Raw genomic sequence first — 20,926 nt, 5'->3', positions numbered from 1 at the left:
TCAGTATTAGCAATTCTTCTTCTGTCTTCTGTCTTCTGCCTTCTGTTCTTTCTTTCTTTCTTTCTTTCTTTCTTTCTTTCTTTCTTTCTTTCTTTCTTTCTTTCTCTCTCTCTCTCTCTCTCTCTCTCTCTCTCTCTCTCTCTCTCTCTCTCTCTCTCTCTCTCTCTCTTTCTTTCTCTCGCACAACGGATTGAAAATCAATGCCCCTTTAGGCTCATGTCTATGGAACAACAGTAATTTGTTCCTCTCTGTTCAGACATTTTGACTTCTGCATCCAGATCGAAGGTAGCGAGCGCATTTAGCGATGAGCGGAAGTTTCCGCGAAAGCAAAGGCGGATAATTCTCCCCTAACAGGATTGATGAAATAATTCAACCTACTTTCGGTTTGAAGCCGGTGGAAGGAAATGTAAGTTTTACGCCCTCACGGCAAAGCCATTATGGGCATGTTACACGGGAAAACCCGGCTTTGTATAAAAATTAAAAATTAAAATGGCGAAGGGGGCGGGGGGGGGGGGGGGTTGGGATGTAGACTGCTGGCTGCCGGCTGCTAGAGGAAACCTGAAATGGGCTAGGGACCGGGTTGGGTCGTCTTGAGTCAGTGCTGAAATAGTTACTTTATTGGCTGTTGGCCGAACGGACACCCGGGCTTCATATTTTTGCATGCATGTATTCGTGTTTCCAAGGCCTGAGGCTTTCGCTGTGACCCTGGGATCTTTATCGTGCGCATGCGTGCACACGGGGGTGTTCGGACACTGAGGAGAGTCTGCACAAAGTTGACTCTGCGACACACATCCTGCGCCGAACGTGGGTTGAACCCACGCTGAAAGTGACAACCGGTTTTAAAGCCAGCGCCTCTACCCACTGGGCAAACTCCCCACCCAATATGTTGGGGTCAAGAAGTTCCATGGAGGGCGGGGGGTATGGAGTATAACACATAGTGTTTTGCTCAGAACATTCCCACCCAAGCAGAGCCGCGCTAGGGGTACCCATTACCGTGAAGCTGGCAGTCATTGCTACCAAATGTCGTCTGTGTCTACCACTCGGTGGTGACTTAATGTGGTTCTATGTAAGCAGATGCCAGCGCAAGCAATCTGATGCAGAGTCAGGAGGCGATTTGGTACAAGAGAACCTTAGAGGCCACAGCCTCGGCCGTCTAAGGGATCTGTGTGTCTGGAGGCACATTTGGTTTCTGAGGTTCAAGCGGAGCTGTTGCCTCTGCTCCCATTAGTTCCCGTGTCTGAAGGCGTTTTTGGTATGGAAGCAAACCTGTAGGTTGGGGCCTCTGCCTTTCAGGATGCCAGGACTACAAAATGTGTGTCTTGAGACACATTTAGTGTAAGATTCCAGAAGTGGATCTGTGCTGTGATGGGTCTGCTGCAAGCACACTAGAACCAGCTCGCAACAGTTGAGGTGAACAGATTGGTGACCAAGATCATCATTGGTTTCTCTCCGAGTGATGGGTGTGGGCGGAGAAAGTCTCCCAGACTTTGAAGCCGGTGCTATCGGCACTCCTTATAACCGGACTCAGGGCCGGTTTGGGGCCTAATTTTTCACTCCTAATAAGAGAGGTATCGTATAACCGAGCTCCTTCTAAGCGAGTTTTCGTAAGTCATAACAAAGAACAATGTAATTCGGGGAAAAAAAATGTCTCCTTATAAAAGAGGTTCCTTATAACCGAGCTCCTTATAAGCGGGTCCGACTGTATTCTTATATAATATGAAATGCACAGGTATTGGTGTCTGCTTAATGGTTGTTGTTGTTTTTATTAATTTGTTTTCCGTTCAAACTCTTATCTCCTTATGTTATCATGGCACAAAAGTGGCCGTTACTGGTGTTTTCGTCATGTCAAGGTCGCCATCCTCGCGTCATCCCAGTTTAACTGTCAGTACACCATAGTTATGTAAACCAAGCATTTCATTACCCTCACACCATATGTTTTGGTCCTGTTTGGGGGGAAGGTGGGGGGATGGGTGACAGGGGATGGCGACAATGTTTTAAATGTCTTGAAACTCATTAATTTTTGCAAAAGCAGTTATTTTATTCTGATTTTAACAATGGCCTTCACATAAGATGTAAGTGTAAGTATAAATAGTATACGTTTTTGTCAGATCCGCTCGTCACGCACAACTACTAGCATGGAGGTAGGTGGGGTGCCTGGTGGGGCACTGACCTGGTTGGTGAAGAGAACGTCCTTGAAGAGCACCGAGGAGGGCACAGGGTTCATGAAGGCAAAGCGGTGGAACTTGACGGTGCTGTCACACACCGACCCTGGCACCCCCGTTACTGACATCTCAGCAACGTTGTCTGTACAGCTGCCGGAGGGCAGGGTGGGCGTGGTTGGGATCACGCTGTATCCTGCCGATCCTGTCAGTGTGCCGTCAAGGTCCTTGATCACGCCCTCAGACTCCCACTCGTAGTGAACCTGCAGTACCACGGTCATTGGATAAGTCTTGTTTCTCAACTCATAAGGTGACGTGCTAACCTTGTGTATAAAAACAAACAGGCTAAAGCCACAAGAGCCCACTACAACTGTATGCCCAAAGCACTGAATGCTTAAACTTATACAAAAATGAATGTTGCATGTTCTAGTCATCGTGGGGTAATAATAATAATGATAATGATAATAATATTAATATATAATAGATCCAGGGTTAAATCGTGCTCAGAGAGCTTTGCAAAAGCGCAATACCTTGTTGTTGGTGTTTTCAAACTGCAGCCCCTTGGTGTGGTAGGTGAAGCCACCGCAGTAGCTGAGGCAGGTGCCCGAGATACGAGTGAACTCAAAGGCGGCGCAGCCAGCACGGTCAAAGTTGTAAAACTTGACGTTGCCGACCATGAAGCCGTTCTGGTAGGGTAGCACGATGCCGGCCTTGGTGCACTGTCTGCCGCCCTCCTGGTCCAGTCTGTCACACACACAATATACTCAGTACGCCGGCACCGGACTCACACGCGCAGCTTCACAGCATTTACAGTGATGACAAACACTCCCTACCATTCCACACCCACACATGGATCATTGACCCAAATATTCCATGCATGCCTCTCTTGCTATCCTTAACATCTGCTAAAAGATGTTATGTTTTTGACGAAGATAAGGACCACTGTGCCTATTGTCAAGTGTGTGAAACACCTTCTTGGGATAAATACAACGCAATTCAGCTTCTTCTGTGGTAAATTAAACATTAACAAATTCCTTATGAATTTCAAATATTCAAATTTACGAAATAACTTACTGAACTAATGTTCCTCGAGAAAGAACACAGGAAAGAGGATGGTGCTCTGATTGATAATACCGTAGTCCATTTGACCATTTAAACAGAAGCAAGAACTCACCCATTGAGGGAAGCGATGATCTTGCCACCATCCACCATAGGCCCGTTCACCTCGTCGTACTGCGGCGTGTTGAACACCTCCTTGCCCTCGTAGCCCGCCTTCTCGTTGTTCACCAGCAGGAAGTCCTTGAACTGCAGGGCGCCCGAGTTGACTGCCTCCGCTCCCTTCTCACAGTTCCATGCCGTCAGCGTCTTGAACACGGACACCTGTTTGCTCAACACAGACACGAGAGCTTTGTTATGTCAAGTGATAATATCAGGAAACAATTGGCTATATACTCGTACTTGTTTGTCTGTCCACACTAACACTTTGATGTCCGGATTCAACGTGTCTTCGAATTACTTGTATTTAGATATTGGTCTCAAATGTCACGTTTGTGTGAATGTGTTTTAGCTAGCAGACCTAATATTTGGCTATAAGCCAACAGTGATTGTAACGCAGAGTTTGTGAAACATGCAACTAGAATACTGCTGACAGGTTACTTGAACACAAGCAAACACTGTTGCCCCTCAGCACAAAACTGACCTGCGAGGATCCGGAGCAGGCGCCACCGACGGTGGGGAACATGTCCTCAAAGATCCACAACCCGAACCAGCCAAACGAGTGTGCAGTGTTGTTCTCAAACCTGACACACAATATTTGCACCCTGTTAATCATGTTCTCAAACTACCTGTAAAGATGTTTATGGGGAAAAACAAAAAAGGTTACATTATAAATGAAGACACAAAAAGTTCATATTTCAAATATATGAATGACGACGAAAAAGAAGGACATTTGGCAAAGATAGCAAAAGGAATAAACCAAACAAGATGTGGATATCTCTTCCTGAGAGTGACTGCCCCTGTTATGAGAACGCTTGCTGACCTGCTGAGCGGGACGTTCTTGGGGCAGACGGAGGCGTCAAAGCTGGGCCCCTCGGGGTGGTCGTGCATGCGGTACCAGAAGCCAAAGTGGGATCCGCCTGCCGCATGGTTGTGGATGATGATATTGTCGGGGTTGGTGACCCAGAAGGTGGCCGGGGTGATGTCATCATTACGTAGAGAAGACGACGGCTTGACGAAGACGCCCAGGTTGTACTGGAAGGTGTTGTTTGTCTCTATGCCGTCCTCCAGGAAGAACGCTCCGCCCATGATGTTGTACAACACCTGGCACAGGATCACGCTCAATATTTCATATGTATGTATGTATGTATGTATGTATGTCAGGGTCAATAACTATGTAATGCTGAAAACATGTTAACCACGGGACAGAGAGGTCTAGGATGCTCACATGTTAACTTTTATGCCTTTCATCTAGTTTTTCTTTCTCTTGTATTTCTCACTTGATGGGTGTTCTCCTTACAGCGAGTATAACAAGACAGCCTTACACAGAAAGCTTTTTTTCCCAAATAAAACAAGAGGCGAAGCCTTCAAGGCTCACGTAAGAAATCGACAAACAGTAACACAAACTCAATCACTCCGTCACACACACACACACACACACACACACACAAACACACACACACACACACACACACACACACACACACACACACACACAGAAAGAGCATAGGTGAAACTGTGCAAGAAAGCGAGACACTAGATCTAGATCTGTCTGTCTGCATGTAGCCTACTTACAGGGACACGACTGCCAACTAGTCTCGGCCCGCTCAAAAAAACAATGACCGAGACTTTCAGTAATTCCTTCGCGTGACGTCAAACCCTCTTACGTCATAATGTGACGTCAATGTAATGTGACGTCTTCAAATGTTAGAGTTTCTACCACATACATGTATACATACGCACAGACAGACAAAAGTTAGCATCGCATAGGCTACACTTACGTGAGCCAAAAATGCAGCTAATACGCATGTGAACTTCACATTAAAAACATAAGTTGAACACTGTTTAAACCAACGGGAGTGTCCTCATAACTCACCACGTGCTCAACGAGAGCGTTGTGAGTGCCGTGCACGTTGACAGCTCTGTTGAAGGAGTTGTGGATTCCCAGACCCCTGACGTAAGAGCCGCTCATGTCGCCGTTGAGATGGAGGTGGACCGGGTACCTACCCAGACGAAAGGCCTGCCCGGCGTGGAATATCTCAATGTAGCTTAGACGAATCACTGCAGCTTGGGTGTCAGGCGTTGGTGCGTGAGCGATTATGTGAGCTCCGAACTGGTCACTTCCCGTTTCAGCGCCAAATCGGCCTTGGAAACAGGTCTGTGTGGCAAATTCACCTGTAAAGAACGGAGAAAAGCCAGACATTGAAGCATCTGGGATGATGCAGGCACCTTGAGATCAACCATCTTCTGATGTACAATCGTAAGAACTTAAAATGTAAATGTACAAAACGGTAGACAAAAAGAGTAATTCATCTCAGCACAATTTGTATAAGCCATTTTATATTCTAGGACTCTTTCAACAAAACAGAACTGACAGATGCAAGATACCAAGCGCATGTGATAACTATGTGATGGCAATGTTGACATGCTCTGGTTACCTGTATCAAAGCCTTCTGGACAGGCAAGGATATCTTCAGTCCACTCGTCATTGACGGATCCCATGACCTTGACATTGTGACTCAGCAGGCCAACCTCGCCTCTCAGCGTTATCACACTGCTGTCCTGCATGGTCTGTTGCACCACCACGTGCTTGTAGGCCAGGGGGTCACGCAGGGTCAAGGTCAGACCATCAGAACTGATGGCCGAGATTACGTTGACCTCGTTCTGGACCTGTGAGTGGCGATGAGACGTGCTGGGGATGACGATCTCGTCACCTACCTGGGACACCATAGTGGCAAAGAAATCACACACATTGTACCTGTTTGCTCACCTACCTGGAACACTACAGTGGCAGGGAAATCACACACTGTACCTGATGGGTCACCTACCTGGGACACCATAGTGGCAGGGAAATCACACACTGTACCTGATGGGTCACCTACCTGGGACACCACAGTGGCAGGAAATCACATGATGTGCCTGATTAATCACACTAGTGGCGACCCCAAACACAATTACAGCTGTGCAAGTAAAGGAAAAGTCTTAAATGCTAAGGGAAGCCCAGCCTTGAAAGTTTCCAACAAGAAGCCAGCGTTTTCTGCATTACTCAGACTGGATCAAGACAGTAAAACGTGAATGAATGAATGAAGGATTTAACTAATCAATATATTATTGACTAAAAGAATGAATGCATTACTGCATGAATGAATGTATGCAGACATCAATTAACAAATAAAATGAAAAGAGAGTCTGACAATGAAAGCACAAGCCTCAGCCGTACCTTCCAGTTGACGGGTGTGGTGAGCGTGAGACTGGTGTCCCCGGCATTAGCGGTGGTCTCGAGCAGTGTCCAGGTGACGGGGGTTGGGTGGCCGTGCAGGTCCAGCGTACCCTCCCGCAGTGCCAGCACCTTGGTGCCGTAGATGGGCAGCTCCTTGGACCGCAGGTGACCGTACAGCTTGATCACCGCCGTGTACTGCTCGGGGAACGGCTTGGCCTCAGTGCCCACCTGCACACACGGCTCATCATGTCACCATCTCCACACACGATCTTTCACATTTCACCTCGATCTGTTCATAAGCGTATAACCAGAGACTCCTTACATGACTGCGTTGATATTACACAATTCCACGCAAAAAACGTGCTGACCTAGATCACAGAAGCAGGCAGGCATCAGTCGCTGGGCCTCGTCCTTTCAATGTTGTGTACTGTTCTTGTTCAGCCAGTCCCCCGTTTCTTAGACGCTAGATTTGGCAAGTGTGGCGAGGAAGTAGCGTTTCTTAGGCAATTCTCGCCGCGAGGAAATCTAATTTAGCGAGTTGAACTGAACTGCACTGAACTTTGTTTTACAAGAACGCATAAACACATAAACACACACACACACACATACACACACACACAGACACAGACACACACAAACACACACACACACACACACACAAAATGAAACAGAAGAACAGATCGAGCACTGTAGATAAATGAAGAAGTATACTCTTCCATGCAGATTGCGGACACCTCGCTTGAAAAAAACACTTTTGTTGTTACTTTCATTTTTATTTCTTCTAAAATGTGCCGGTCAAGATACTCCGCGTGCAATGTTCCAACACTCATGGCTGGTCCTAATGGTATTCGCCTTTCAACACAGGCACCACTGTATATACAGTAATAACGCCGTTTCAAATACTTTGCAACACATGTAGCCCAAAACAAAACATGTGTCCGTACCCCTTCTTTTATTAAAACACAGCTTGGGCCCTTGTTGATTTTAATCAAGCAATTTTCTTGTGCAACAAGTTAAGCTGGTTTCGCGTGTGATTATTCACTGGCATAGTTAATACACTTACAAGCCGTACATGTTCATTGGTTTAACTGTTGAGTTAAGGTACAGTATTAAACACAATGTCAAAGAGGTTTTATGAGGGACATTTTGAAAGATTGTGTATGTGCATAGTTTTGGTTTCGTAAACTCCGGGTACTGCCCACAGGCCTCTTTTGGGTTATTCTCAACCCCCTAGCTGTTAATGTTTTCATTTATAAAACATACCTGGGCATTATGTCAACTCTTTTTGCAATGTAATAACATCTGATCAAAAATATCCATCTAGATCAGGCTTAGACTCAGAAAGACTTGTATTTCGGCAACAGCACGATGACTGATGAGCGACTCAGTCACGTAGCGAGATATGCGGTTCGTAAGTGTCACAAGATTTTGTTGAAGTAATTTGATGCTAACCCTGCAGACTTATGTTTTGCCACATTTAAAGACATCCGACACCGATTAAACAACCATTAAAAATCGCTAATTTTTTGCCTGATGTATGTTTAAAGTCTGATAAAACAAATGTGTTAAAACCAGAGAAATCGATCGTAGCGTTGTAAAGATACAGCCTCCTGAATATGTTGACTTTTCACTTTTTTGTTGTAAATCAGGGTAGGCTATTAGATATGGTATCTAACCGATTAATTAAATCACAACTACTTGTTTTTGTGTGTGGCGTAAATACCGACTTTGTGCACATAAAAATCATGGTTTTTGTTATGAATAAGTGTTACCATTCTTTGTGAAATGGCTAATATTCGTTAATGTACATGACGTTTTACGTGCTAAAATTAGACCAGCAGCTCACTTCAACTAAATATATTTGCTAATATAACCATTACATTTTCCAGAAAAGTTGACATAAAACAAACCTGATATCAAAAAAGAATAAAAATCGATCGTTACATTTTTGCACAAGTTTACAAAACGTAACCCTAACCTCATTTTGAATTTTGGTTAAAAGAAAGGTAAACATTATGACACTCGTTGCAAATGAAAAATATGGTTAAATCTAATGATTTTTTTCCTGTTATATGTTTAGTGCGTGTTACATCAAATTAATATTGTAAGGCCTCTGTCCGTGTTTCCGTCTGTCCGTCCGTCCGTCAGTCTGTTCGTCCGTCCGTCCGTCTATCCGTTACACTTTTGACCGCTAATAAGTTGTCTTCAAATTTGGAATGACGTATACCATTGTTATGGCATATCTGTGGTTACCATTTCTAGCCAATCGCTTTGCGAATACCGAGGTTTCACACAGTTTAGCGCTCACACGTCATTTCCTTTGCCTATACCTCCAGCGTTTCTTGACCGATTCACCACACATTTCGTGTGAATGTGGATATGCTGATGCTTAAACCTGGTGCAACACTTCAAAAACATCGCTTCTTAGTAGATGGAGTTCTAACGGAAACAAAGCATGGGTGACCGCTTTATCGCTGAACGCAGCGAGAGATTTTAGATCCAAGTACAGTGTTCCATACCAGGGTACGGATAGCCCTAGAAATTAGAGCGCTTACCTCTCACGCTAGCGTAAGGCGTTCGACTTATAAGGGCGACATTATTATTATCATTATCATTATATTTATTGAGACATCACAGTGCGCTAAGAGATTTATTGAGCAAACCGAGAAAATACTTTATTGAACGAAGCGCGTAGCGATGAGTTCAATAATCATGTGTGAGATTTGCTCGAAGAGGAAATCATCATGACTTTTTATTTCGAGATCAGACTGTTGTTGTGTGGTCCGTGTGACCTCTTCAGCTCCGCGTTTATCGGTCATGTCATCTTCATCATGTCTTACCAGTTTAATGTTTGGTTTTCAGTGACCAGGATCTTTTTTTCTCCTTCGCTTATTTGCTTGGGAACAATAGGAAAACTATTTCTTATGTAAGACTTCTTACCTGTTTTCGGGGTTCAAAAAAACACAACGAAACTGCAGTTTTTCTTCTGAGTGACTTGCTATACTATGTTCAATGACAGACTAAAAGGACCGAAAATCCACGTCAGCATATAAAAACAAGTCGCGTAAGGCGAAAATACAACATGACAGAATGAAACTGAACGCAATGCAATTTTTCAGCAAGACCGTATACTCGTAGCATCGTCAGTCCACCGCTCGTGGCAAAGGCAGTGAAATTGACAAGAAGAGCGGGGTAGTAGTTGCGCTGAGAAGGATAGCACGCTTTTCTGTACCTCTCTTCGTTTTAACTTTCTGAGCGTGTTTTTAATCCAAACATATCATATCTATATGTTTTTGGAATCAGGAACCGACAAGGAATAAGAAGAAAGTGTTTTTAAATTGATTTCGAAAATTTAATTTTGATCATAATTTTTATATTTTTAATTTTCAGAGCTTGTTTTTAATCCAAATATAACATATTTATATGTTTTTGGAATCAGAAAATGATGAAGAATAAGATGAACGTACATTTGGATCGTTTTATAAAAAAATATTTTTTTTACAATTTTCAGATTTTTAATGACCAAAGTCATTAATTAATTTTTAAGCCACCAAGCTGAAATGCAATACCGAAGTCCGGCCTTCGTCGAAGATTGCTTGGCCAACATTTCAATCAATTTGATTGAAAAATGAGGGTGTGACAGTGCCGCCTCAACTTTTACAAAAATCCGGATATGACGTAATCAACGGTATTTATCGAAAAAAAGAAAAAAATGTCCAGGGATATCATTCCCAGGAACTCTCATGTAAAATTTCATAAAGATCGGTCCAGTAGTTTGGTCTGAATCGCTCTACACACACACACGAACAGACAGACAGACAGACACACACACACACACACACACACACATACACCACGACCCTCGTCTCGATTCCCCCTCTATGTTAAAACATTTAGTCAAAACTTGACTAAATGTAAAAACGAATATTTTGAAAATGATCATTCCTGAACTCGTTATTGAACATGGTTGGATGACGACCAGATCGTGTACTGGTGAAGAACGAGAGAGAGCGAGAGAGAGAGAGAGAGAGAGAGAGAGAGAGAGAGAGAGAGAGAGAGAGAGAGAGAGAGAGAGAGAGAGAGAATTGAATTGAATTGAATTGAAATTTATTTTACGAGGGTGACAGAATAAGCAATGTATATATATGTAGAGAGAGAGAGAGAGAGAGAGGGGGAGAGAGAGAGAGGGGGGGAGAGAGAGAGAGAGAGAGAAAGAAGCAGAGAGAGAGGGAGAGAGAAAAAGAGAGAGAGTGAGAGAGAGAGGGAAAGAGAGAGAGAGAGAGAGAGAGAGAGAGAGAGAGAGAGAGAGAGAGAGAGAGAGAGAGAAACAAAAGTACCCTAGGACACGCCTCGAACGGCAACGAACATACTCTGCAATTTCCGTCAAAATCGATGCGGTCGTTTCGGAGCCTATCGTAATCATACCCACCACACAAACGTACACACATAGACAGCAACCAGCGTTATACATCAGATTAGCTGTACCGTGTTTTTTTTCGAAAACCTTTACAGCAATTTGCTTGAACAGTCAGTTCTTAATTATTTCTTTTTGTGTCATAAAAGATACGCTCATCACATGTAATTATTACACACACACACTCACACACACACACACACACACACACACACACACACACACACACACACACACACACACACACACACGCACAATTACACACATATACACATACTCACACACAAACATACATATACACATACAGACACCCACACACACCAGCACACATATATACACACACACGCATACTCATACACACATACACACATACAGACACGCTACACACACACACACACAGGGGCGGATCAGTTCATTTTATGGGGGGGGTTTCCAAAAGTATATTGTGAAGATATGGGTGTGAAGGCGCGAAGCGCCGAGCCGACGGCGCGAAGCGCCTAGCTTGCTAGGGGGGTCCGGGGGCATGCCCCCCCGGAAAATTTTGAAAAAAAGGATGCAAAATGGTGCAAGCTGGTGCATTCTGAGGATGATCATTACCAGTTCCAGGCAGCAGATTTTGTCACTGATTAATACCCACAAAATTGAAACTCAACCCCAAAAAACACAAAAATATTTTTATTTTTTGGCTGGGGGGGGGTTTCCGAAAACCCCAGAAATCCCCCCCTCGTCCGGCCCTGCAAACACAGAAACGAACACGCACTCACAACCACGCACAAAGAATGAAAGATTCTTGACAAGCATAGTAACCGAGACTTGCAATAGATGGAACGTCTTAGACCAGAAACATGGACTTTCTTTTACGTGTTCCGTGACGTTATTGTAGGTTTGACGTCATAATGACACAGGAGCGAAAGAAAAAGACAAAGGACACGAGGGCAAGCAAACTGATTTGTTTTATATTAGGGGATCATGAAAACAGGGGGAGGTAAGGACAGGAAGATAAGAGTTACGGAACTTGTTCGCAATCGTCACCACGCTGTGCATTGATCGGTGTCGGATCCTTTTAAAACACATTAATTTTTGTGGTTAATTGTTTGTTTCCATGTTGATGTGTTATGTACAATTAAACCTCCCTTTTAAGACACCCCACCCCACCCCCAATTTAAGACCTCTCTCCTTTAAGGCTTGCTTTTGTAGATTTTGTGTTCATACCCTCGTAAACATTACGCCATTTTAAGACTCCCTCCTTTTTAAGACCTGAACTTCTCAGATTTTTGGAGGTCTTAAATTGGGGTTTCAATGTACTGCATTATGTTAACTAAATGTTGTTAACTAAATGTTGTTAACTAAATGTTGTTAACTAAGGTTGCTTCTGGCCTCGGGTCCAGTGATTCATGTTGCTTCAGTGGTTGGCGAACGAATTCCACAGTGATCAATACCAAATCATTGCCTCGTGAGCTTTGGTCAGGGTTGCAATTGATCACCAATAATGCTTTGGAATAAAAATGAATAGAGTAAAATAAAACAAAAGAAAGCAGAGTAAAGAAAACAAAAAAATAAAATAAAAATACCGCGCCAGGGCTCGAACCTACGACCTCACGACTCTAATAGCAGTTCACTAACTACTGCGCTAGAAAAACTTCGTTGCGAAAGGAAAAACTAAACGTGTTATGCAGAAATGTTCAGAGGCAAAGGCACCCGATATTGAACTCGGTACATTACAGAAGAGGAACTTTTTTCTTGTTTCTTTCTAGAGTATGTTTGGCAGCAAGACAACGTAACAAAGCAGACACATGTTTGGTTGCCTTTATAAAACCTTTTCTTGAACATATATGGGGGGTAAAGATGCTGGTGATTTGCATTTCTTCAAACCGGTGTCTTGTGCCTTTGCTTCTTCCAAGCTGTAGTGCAACAAGGGTCTGTCGTTCGTTTGCTTCAGTGAATGATTTAGGTCAATTCGTCCCTGACTTGGTTTGATATGCACGAGAAAAACGTAGGGTGACTGTTTTTTGTGTGGTCCCCCCCCCACCCCCCACACCCCCCCAACCTACCTGCAGTGCTCCCCCGTCAGTGATCAGGATGTTGTCAGCGTGCAGCTCCAAGTCCATCTCGTCAAATATCAGTGTTCCTGCAACAAGCGCTTTGACGTGTTATACAGTGTGCACATTTCCTGCTTTCAAAAATGCTGTCACGCACTAACACACACAGACAAAGGAAATACTTGACGCTTCAATGCACTGAGCATACTGGATAATACAGAGCACAACTGGCAATGCCAAGGCAATACACTAGAGCACAACTGGCCATGCCATGGTAATACACTAGAGCACAACTTGCCATGTCAGGGCAATACAGAGCACAACTAGCCATGCCAAGACAATACACTAGAGCACAACTGGCCATGCCATGGTAATACACTAGAGCACAACTTGCCATGTCAGGGCAATACAGAGCACAACTAGCCATGCCAAGACAATACACTAGAGCACAACTGGCCATGCCATGGTAATACACTAGAGCACAACTGGTAATTCCAAAGCAATACAGAGCACAACTAGCCATGCCAAGGCAATACAGAGCACAACTGCCCATGCCAAGGCAATACAGAGCACAACTGCCCATGCCAAGGCAATACAGAGCACAACTGCCCATGCCAAGGCAATACAGAGAACAACTGGCCATGTGAAGGCAGTACACTAGAGCACAACTGGCCATGCCATGGTAATACACTAGAGCACAACTGGTAATTCCAAAGCAATACAAAGCACAACTAGCCATGCCAAGACAATCGAGAGGGCAACTGACCATGCCAAGGCAGTACACTAGAGTACAACTGGCCATGCCAAGGCAGTACACTAGAGCACAACTGGCCATGCCAAGGCAGGACACTAGAGCACAACTGGCCATGTCATGGTAATACACTAGAGCACAACTGGTAATTCCAAGGCAACACAGAGCACAACTGGCCATGCCAAGGCAATTAAGAGCACAACTGACCATGCCAAGGCAGTACACTGGAGCACAACTACCCATGCCAAGGCAATACAGAGCACAACTGGCCATGCCAAGGCAATACAGAGCACAACTGGCCATGCCAAGGCAATTGAGAACACAACTGGCCATGCCAAGGCAATACAGAGAACAACTGGCCATGCCAAGGCAGTACACTAGAGCACAACTGGCCATGCCAAGGCAGTCCACTAGAGCACAACTGGCCAAGCAAAGGCAATACACTTGAGCACAACTGGCTATGCAAAGGCAACACACAAGAGCACAACTGGCCATGCCAAAGGCAGTACACCAGAGCACAACTGGCCATGCCAAAGCAGTACACTAGAGCACAACTGGTCATGCCGAGGCAATACACTAGAGCACAACTGGCCATGCCAAGGCAATACAGAGCACAACTGGTCATGCCGAGGCAATACACTAGAGCACAACTGGCCATGCCAAGGCAATACAGAGCACAACTGGCCATGGCAAGGCAGTACACTAGAGCACAACTGGCCATGCCGAGGCAATACACAGGCCTCGCATTCACGTCTGTCGGCCACACACTTACCCTGGATGAGCAGCATGGCCAGTCGCTCCGTACTGTTATCCAGCAGCAGAATCTGCCCAGGGGGCACGACCACCAAGTCGCCAGCCACAGGGGGAGAGTTGCCTCCCCATGTGAACGATGACGTCCACACATCAATGAACTGGAAATCAGCGCTAGTCTGCAAGCAAAGAGTCACACGTAAGTGAAATCCAGTGGGAAGTATGTTTGACCTTTTCTTGTACATATAGTACACAATAAATCTACAAAAAAATTTAACATCAGCTATGTTACATTCAAGGCAAAAGCTTTTTCAAGCAAAAGCATTACTTGGTCGTGTGACAGACGTTTCATATTCATAATTCAGATTGACAGGCCCCATGAGCGAGCCACTTTCCAATGGCAGGTAAACTCGCGTACTGTCGTCTGGAATGCCGTTTGCAGTATTCTTAGTGTTGAAGAATTTGTAAAGAGAAGAAATGCGTTAAAGCGGGAGAAATGAACGCCATGTGTGCATTGTTGGGCTTCTGGAGGGACGATTGCGAGTTTGACTCCGTTCTTGCCATGCTCCAAAACGTCCAACATGTCAATCTTGCACACGTTCGCTTTAGGAGTGGCAAAGAACGAAAGCGTGAGACATTAGGGAGATTTAATAAACGAAACGTCGGGACGTTTCGTTTTGAAGTTGTGGTAAACGTCATCATTTCGGGGGTCTCTCGCTGGAAAGGTGAAGGTCAACTGAAACGGAACGTGGAACGTCAAAACGCAGTCACGTTTTCCACCCCCAAAAAACGAACAATATTTCGTCAACTTTTGTGAGTATTTTTGCACACTAACAGTTTTATTTGTTGGCCATTTTATGCATTGCTAGATTCATCAACCCTTTCACAGTCTTTCAGCGCTGAGAATGTGTTCATTGGAGGTAGACAACTGTTGTGAACTGAAATATTTTGAAGGGTGCTGATCCTGGTACATTTATCCAACTTCATGGTGAAGAAAGCAAATGGCGAAGCAGAAGTAGGTCATCGCATCGAATTTTTATTCTGGCTTCGTATGTGATTTTGTATAAACAAAGTCTGTGTGATTTATTTGGACTGAAAATAATCAAAGTATGCCCGATTCTGGACCACCTCCTAGGGGTTTTTTTTCCATTCTGATCGAGGACAGACGTGATAATTTCACTTGAAGATTTATCGCCCTTCCTTCATTCCGAAACGAAACGTGAATACATCTAAATCTTGTTTGCGGCCTATGCCGTCTCGTTTCACGTTCCGTTTCGCGGGGTGACTCATTCACCAAACGAAACGAGCTGCAAAACGAAACGTGCTGTCCTTTGAATCTCCCTATTACCTGCTATTACGAGTTAGTCGTAGCCGAAGTGAGACAGCAGCAGTCGAGTGTGCATGAAAACTCTCTGTCACACGACTAACTCGTAATAGCGATTATGTCTCACAGCATAGGCATACAAAGACAGAAATGAGTTTTGGGGGACGAAATAACAGGCACAAAACAAGACTGAAAAACACAATTGCCCTTTTACACATACCCTACACACGCATGCGCGCAGAAGATAGATTCGATGCGTTTCGTGTCTTTTCTGGTTGAATGCATTCAACAAAGTATCAACCAACGTTTCTGAATCTTTCAATGAAAAAAGATAAACTTATTTTGAACCAAACAGCACATACCAACGAAAGCTAAACACACAAACACACACGCGCACTAACACAGATTGAATGCAAAGCGCGAACAAACACGGCGGAGGATTTCTGTAGGTCAGGTCGTGGGAAAGTCCACCCGAAATGTTCCACAGGGGAACTGGTTGTGTTTGTATTGTTTATTTTCTCACAGTGATGTTGATGGTTTTTACAGTGCCGTTTTGAAAGAATATTTTCCGAATTTGGGGCACACTTTTGACTTTTGGTTCGTTTATCTCGTTGAAGTAACATTCGAGTGTTTCTAAATCAAAACCTTCCAACACCGCTGGTGCAGATTAGACCTGCCTGACTGTCTGCGTGCGTGTTAGAGCTGAAGACGAAGCCTCAATCGCCAAAGCGTCACCTATCTGTAGGTCCTGAGCATCGGATGTACGTTGATACGTGGTGAGATCCGCACGGAACTGTCTATGCAACTTTTCCTAGTCACAGGTGTAAGGTTCGATCTTTTCTTTGAAATTTCATCCTCTGTGTACGTGCAAAGCCTTTCGCCATTTTCGGTTTTCGTTGCAGACGACGATAGTGAAAGTAGTACCTATGGTTTTGTTTTGACCTTTCGTATTCAGGGTTCTTAATTGAAGCTTGGTAAAGGGAGCTTGTCGTGTAAGTGGAAAGCTGACGAAGCTTTTGAAAACAGAAATTGAATGAAGAAGAAAATGTGGCTTTCAGTTATATACAGGAGAACGGGGTTGGTGTTTTTCTTTTTCCGTCAAACACTTAGTACACAGATAAAACGTGATTGACTGACCCAGGCCTGTTGGCACACTATTCAGAATGCACAACAAAATGTAACAACGCTTTGATACCCATTTTTCTACGTTCGTGATCACTTGAAATGAATACTGAAAACATAAGTGTTTAAAGGTGGTCGTCAACATTTTTGCTTTTTTTTCAATAATCTTATGGTTAGATTTCGCTAAAAAGTTATGTCAGATGATGAATGAACCATGGGGAAAAAGTTATAGAAAAAAAATATATGTAAAAAAAGATTATTTTTGGGGGTAGCGTGACTCACGCTTCCAATATTTTGTTTTCTGTGTGCTGAGAACATGTGCTTTGCCTAAAAATACTGACCAATCAAATTCATGTCACTATGCTTATAGCCACGCCCAAACAAGTGCAGCAACAGTTTGACACTGGAGTGCAGTCCACGCTTTTTTTTAAACGCACGAAATGCACGGGATTGGAGAGGAGTTTTGCGCTTGGCATTTTCCAAATAAGGATATCCTACTATGAGTACTATACGCTGGAATACTACAATGAATTTTCAAACGGCTACACTGGCTTCGTCTTTCCTGATCGAAAGGGGGTGTATTGTTGATATTTGTAGATAATAGACTCTGCATTTTAATGGTCAAATGGCGATTTCGGTATAAAAATGTAGACAAGGACCTTTAAGGTAGTGACTGAATGTATGTGAAGGTAAAATTTTTCAGAAATAAATGCATAATCAAAATAATTGATTTCGGCATCAAAGCGTGTAACATACAATCTTGCACACGTTTGCTTTAGTAGTGGCAAAGAAGGAATGCGTGTGACATAATTCTATGTCACTTACAAGCTTTCCCTAGAAATCATGCTCTGTAACCTTATTTGCAGCTTGCAGGTGAAGTGTGTAAAATGCATCCTATATGGCTGCCTGTGACTCACCTGCAGAGCGCTGCCCATGCCGTTCACGTTGACGTCCACCTGGTAGTTGCCAGACGCGGCGCTGTTGGTGGTGCACGTGATCTGTGTGTCAGTGACAGTCTGCACGTCACACGTGGACCCGCCCACCGTCACGGCCACGCCTGGCTTAGAGGTTCTGTCAAAACACACGGCTCACGTCAGTGGCTGTCCTTCAAAACGCATGGACATGTGGACGTATAAGACGAGCAAAAAGTAATTTTTTGTCAAAAAATGAATAAAATAAAATAAAATTATATAATCAAATAAAGAAATAATTAATCTGTGTATCATTTGACAGTCAACATGTTCTGTGCAAACTGTTTTATCACCATTGCTTTATTGTTGTTAATTCGTCTCCAGAAATATGTTTTGTTTTAATCTTGTGTCGATACTATTTAACTCTGCCTCGTTATTAGCCATTGAGTATAACTGTTTTATCACCATTGTTTTATTGTTGTTCTTTGGCCATTTACGTTGAATGACTTGTTATACATTGACATTGATAGTTTTATTCTTCTTCTTCTTCGTCGTTCGCTAGATAGTTTTATTATAAGAACCTTTTTTTTTAATTCCTATTAACTCGATGTTCTTTAACTATGTTTGTAAATTGTTAGAGGATCTTTTAGTAGAAGTGTTTAACTGTCGAAGCTGCTTTTACCTAAGAGACCGACTGTATATTGTGCTGTTGTACTTGTCAGACTTGATTGTACCAAGTCCTTCACATGTTGTAATGCGCTTAGAGCCAAATATTTTTGTTTTTTGTAAGGGATAGGCGCAATATAAATACACTTTATTATTATTATTATTATGGTTGTTTGGGCCACTGTGATTAAGTTATGTCTGCACAAAAGGTGCGCATAAAAAAGTATGTGCATTACACAAGTAAAGGGCCTGACAAAAATTGAACAAAACACATGTACATTACAAGGAAGAATCATTTACCCAAATCCTGAACCGGTGATGGTGAGCAGAGTGCCCCCAGCAGTACCGCCGCGTGTTGGCGTGACGTCGGTGATCGCAGGCGTGACGGAAGGGTCATAGGTGTACTGACTGCCTGCTGTTTTGGTCACGGAGTTGACTGTCACCTCCACACTACACGGTGTGGACACCGATACTGTCACATAATGCATAGCCTCTGTCAGCCTTACTTCCAACTCAACCTCGTGTGTGCGTGCGTGCGTGTGTGTGTGTGTGTGTGTGTGTGTGTGTGTGTGTGTGTGTGTGTGTGTGTGTGTGTGTGTGTGTGTGTGTGTGTGAGTATGTGAGTGTGTGCGTGCATGCATGCGTGCGTGTGTGTGTGTGTGTTTGTGTGTGTGTATTTCATTTGCCCTTTTTTCAAGCTCTATGTCCCTTTGTGTGGCAGGAACTGTGTCTAGTAGTTTTATTTTTCTTAAAACTCTTGTTTATAATACACTGAACACGATATTTTGTATCAAACGTTTGTCTTCCACTGCACATTTAAGACTAGCTGTCTTGGTGGATTCCTAACGACTACATAGCTTAATCTGTGATGAGTTGTACATTATTATTTTAGAAAGAAACAGCGTCTGGAGCAGACGTTTCACCGACCTCAGCCTAGCATAACAAAAACATCTCGTTAAATTTCAGGATAATGTTTACCCGCGTTTGCTGGCGTGACGCAGAGAATCTGGGTGGCCGTGGTGGAGCCGTTGACAGGTGGACACGTCACTCCGCACACAGTGACGTCAGTGGAGCCAGGTAGAAAGCCGCTTCCCGTCACCGTCAGTGTCTGGCCTCCAGCCGTCGTGCCTGCGTGACACCAACACACACCATGTACAGTACCCGGCAAAAGAAACGCAACTCATTCGCGCCCACTGTTGCAAGGGATTTTTTGTCATTTTCAAATTGTCGTAGAATATGAACCAGATACGGTACATGAAAAAAGGAAGACAGATTCGTGGAGGATATTTTACTGGCTGTACGATTAGGGCATATTATTAAATCGTTTTCTTTCTTTACCTTTTCATAAACTGTGTTATACAGGGTAGGGGTCAAGCGAGTCGTGATTGCAGGCGAACACGTCACTTCGACACGCAACAAAATTCGTAAAAATGCATATTGTTCAACCAGGTAAAGACAAATGTGGAGGAAATTCATTTCTCAGTATGATCATTTCATTAGAATTATTCGCCAAAGCATTACATTATCGCAGTTTGGGACAACGATCGTCAAAGTGACAGCGGGCGTCTATTTCAGCACTGCGAAGCGGACCTGCACATCTTATGCTACTCTTACACTGTGCCGAATTGGCCTTGCGAATAGAATTTTCCAATAATTCACAATGATCGGGACATGGTCGCAAGACATTCGTAAATGTTCTTAACCATTCGCCACCATTCGTCTCTTGTTTTGAACATAAGCAACATGTTCCTAATATTCGCAAAGAAGTCATATTCTTAACTTTTTTGCAATGTACTTGTAAGATTTCGCAAGACATTCGTAATCATCGCAATGTATTCGTAACGCTCGCAAGGCATTCGCAACCATTCGTTATGCCTGTCTCATACTGTGCTGAATATCCTTGCGAACATTCGTAATCATCGCAATGTATTCGTCAAGCTCGCAAGGCATTCGCCAACATTCGAAATGCCTGTCTTACACTGTGCCGAATATCCTTGCGAATATAGATTCGTATGCATTCGCAATGATCAGTAGACATTCGCAAGCACTCGCAACCATTCGTAAGACATTCGCAAGGCTTCGAATGGTCAATATTTTTCCTGTCCATTAGTCTCTTTTTTGGCCAAATACAACATGTTCATATACACATTTCTTGTGAATGTCTTACGAATAGTTGCGAGTGCTTGCGAATGTGTACCGATCATTGCGAATGCCTAGCGAGCGCTACGAATACCTTTACGATGATTACGAATGGCTTGCGAATACTGAAGAATATGCATTCCTTGCGAATATTAGGAGCATGTTGCTAATATTCGCAACAAGAGACGAATGGTGGCGAATGGTTAAGAACATTTA

General features: G+C 43.7%; 1 protein-coding gene across 1 annotated transcript in view; it reads right to left on the bottom strand.

Moving 5' to 3' along the window:
• The window catches only part of LOC138973141 (fibrocystin-L-like), a 112,498-nt gene that overhangs the window by 25,922 nt on the left and 65,650 nt on the right, over positions 1-20,926 (bottom strand). Inside the window, exons 37-49 of the mRNA XM_070345808.1 lie at positions 19,550-19,699; positions 18,872-19,043; positions 17,912-18,065; positions 14,571-14,727; positions 13,060-13,136; positions 6,595-6,822; positions 5,813-6,092; positions 5,251-5,549; positions 4,198-4,478; positions 3,859-3,958; positions 3,334-3,539; positions 2,690-2,903; positions 2,171-2,422 (exon numbers count right to left, since the gene is read on the bottom strand). Coding sequence (XP_070201909.1) covers positions 2,171-2,422; positions 2,690-2,903; positions 3,334-3,539; positions 3,859-3,958; positions 4,198-4,478; positions 5,251-5,549; positions 5,813-6,092; positions 6,595-6,822; positions 13,060-13,136; positions 14,571-14,727; positions 17,912-18,065; positions 18,872-19,043; positions 19,550-19,699 — 2,570 coding nt within the window. The remainder of the gene's footprint in view (positions 1-2,170; positions 2,423-2,689; positions 2,904-3,333; positions 3,540-3,858; positions 3,959-4,197; positions 4,479-5,250; positions 5,550-5,812; positions 6,093-6,594; positions 6,823-13,059; positions 13,137-14,570; positions 14,728-17,911; positions 18,066-18,871; positions 19,044-19,549; positions 19,700-20,926) is intronic.

This window comes from Littorina saxatilis, linkage group LG8 (assembly GCF_037325665.1).
Source record: "Littorina saxatilis isolate snail1 linkage group LG8, US_GU_Lsax_2.0, whole genome shotgun sequence".
Taxonomy (NCBI): domain Eukaryota; kingdom Metazoa; phylum Mollusca; class Gastropoda; order Littorinimorpha; family Littorinidae; genus Littorina; species Littorina saxatilis.
The sequence above is the reverse complement of the archived record's forward strand: the minus strand, read 5'-3'. Positions and strand labels throughout refer to the sequence as shown.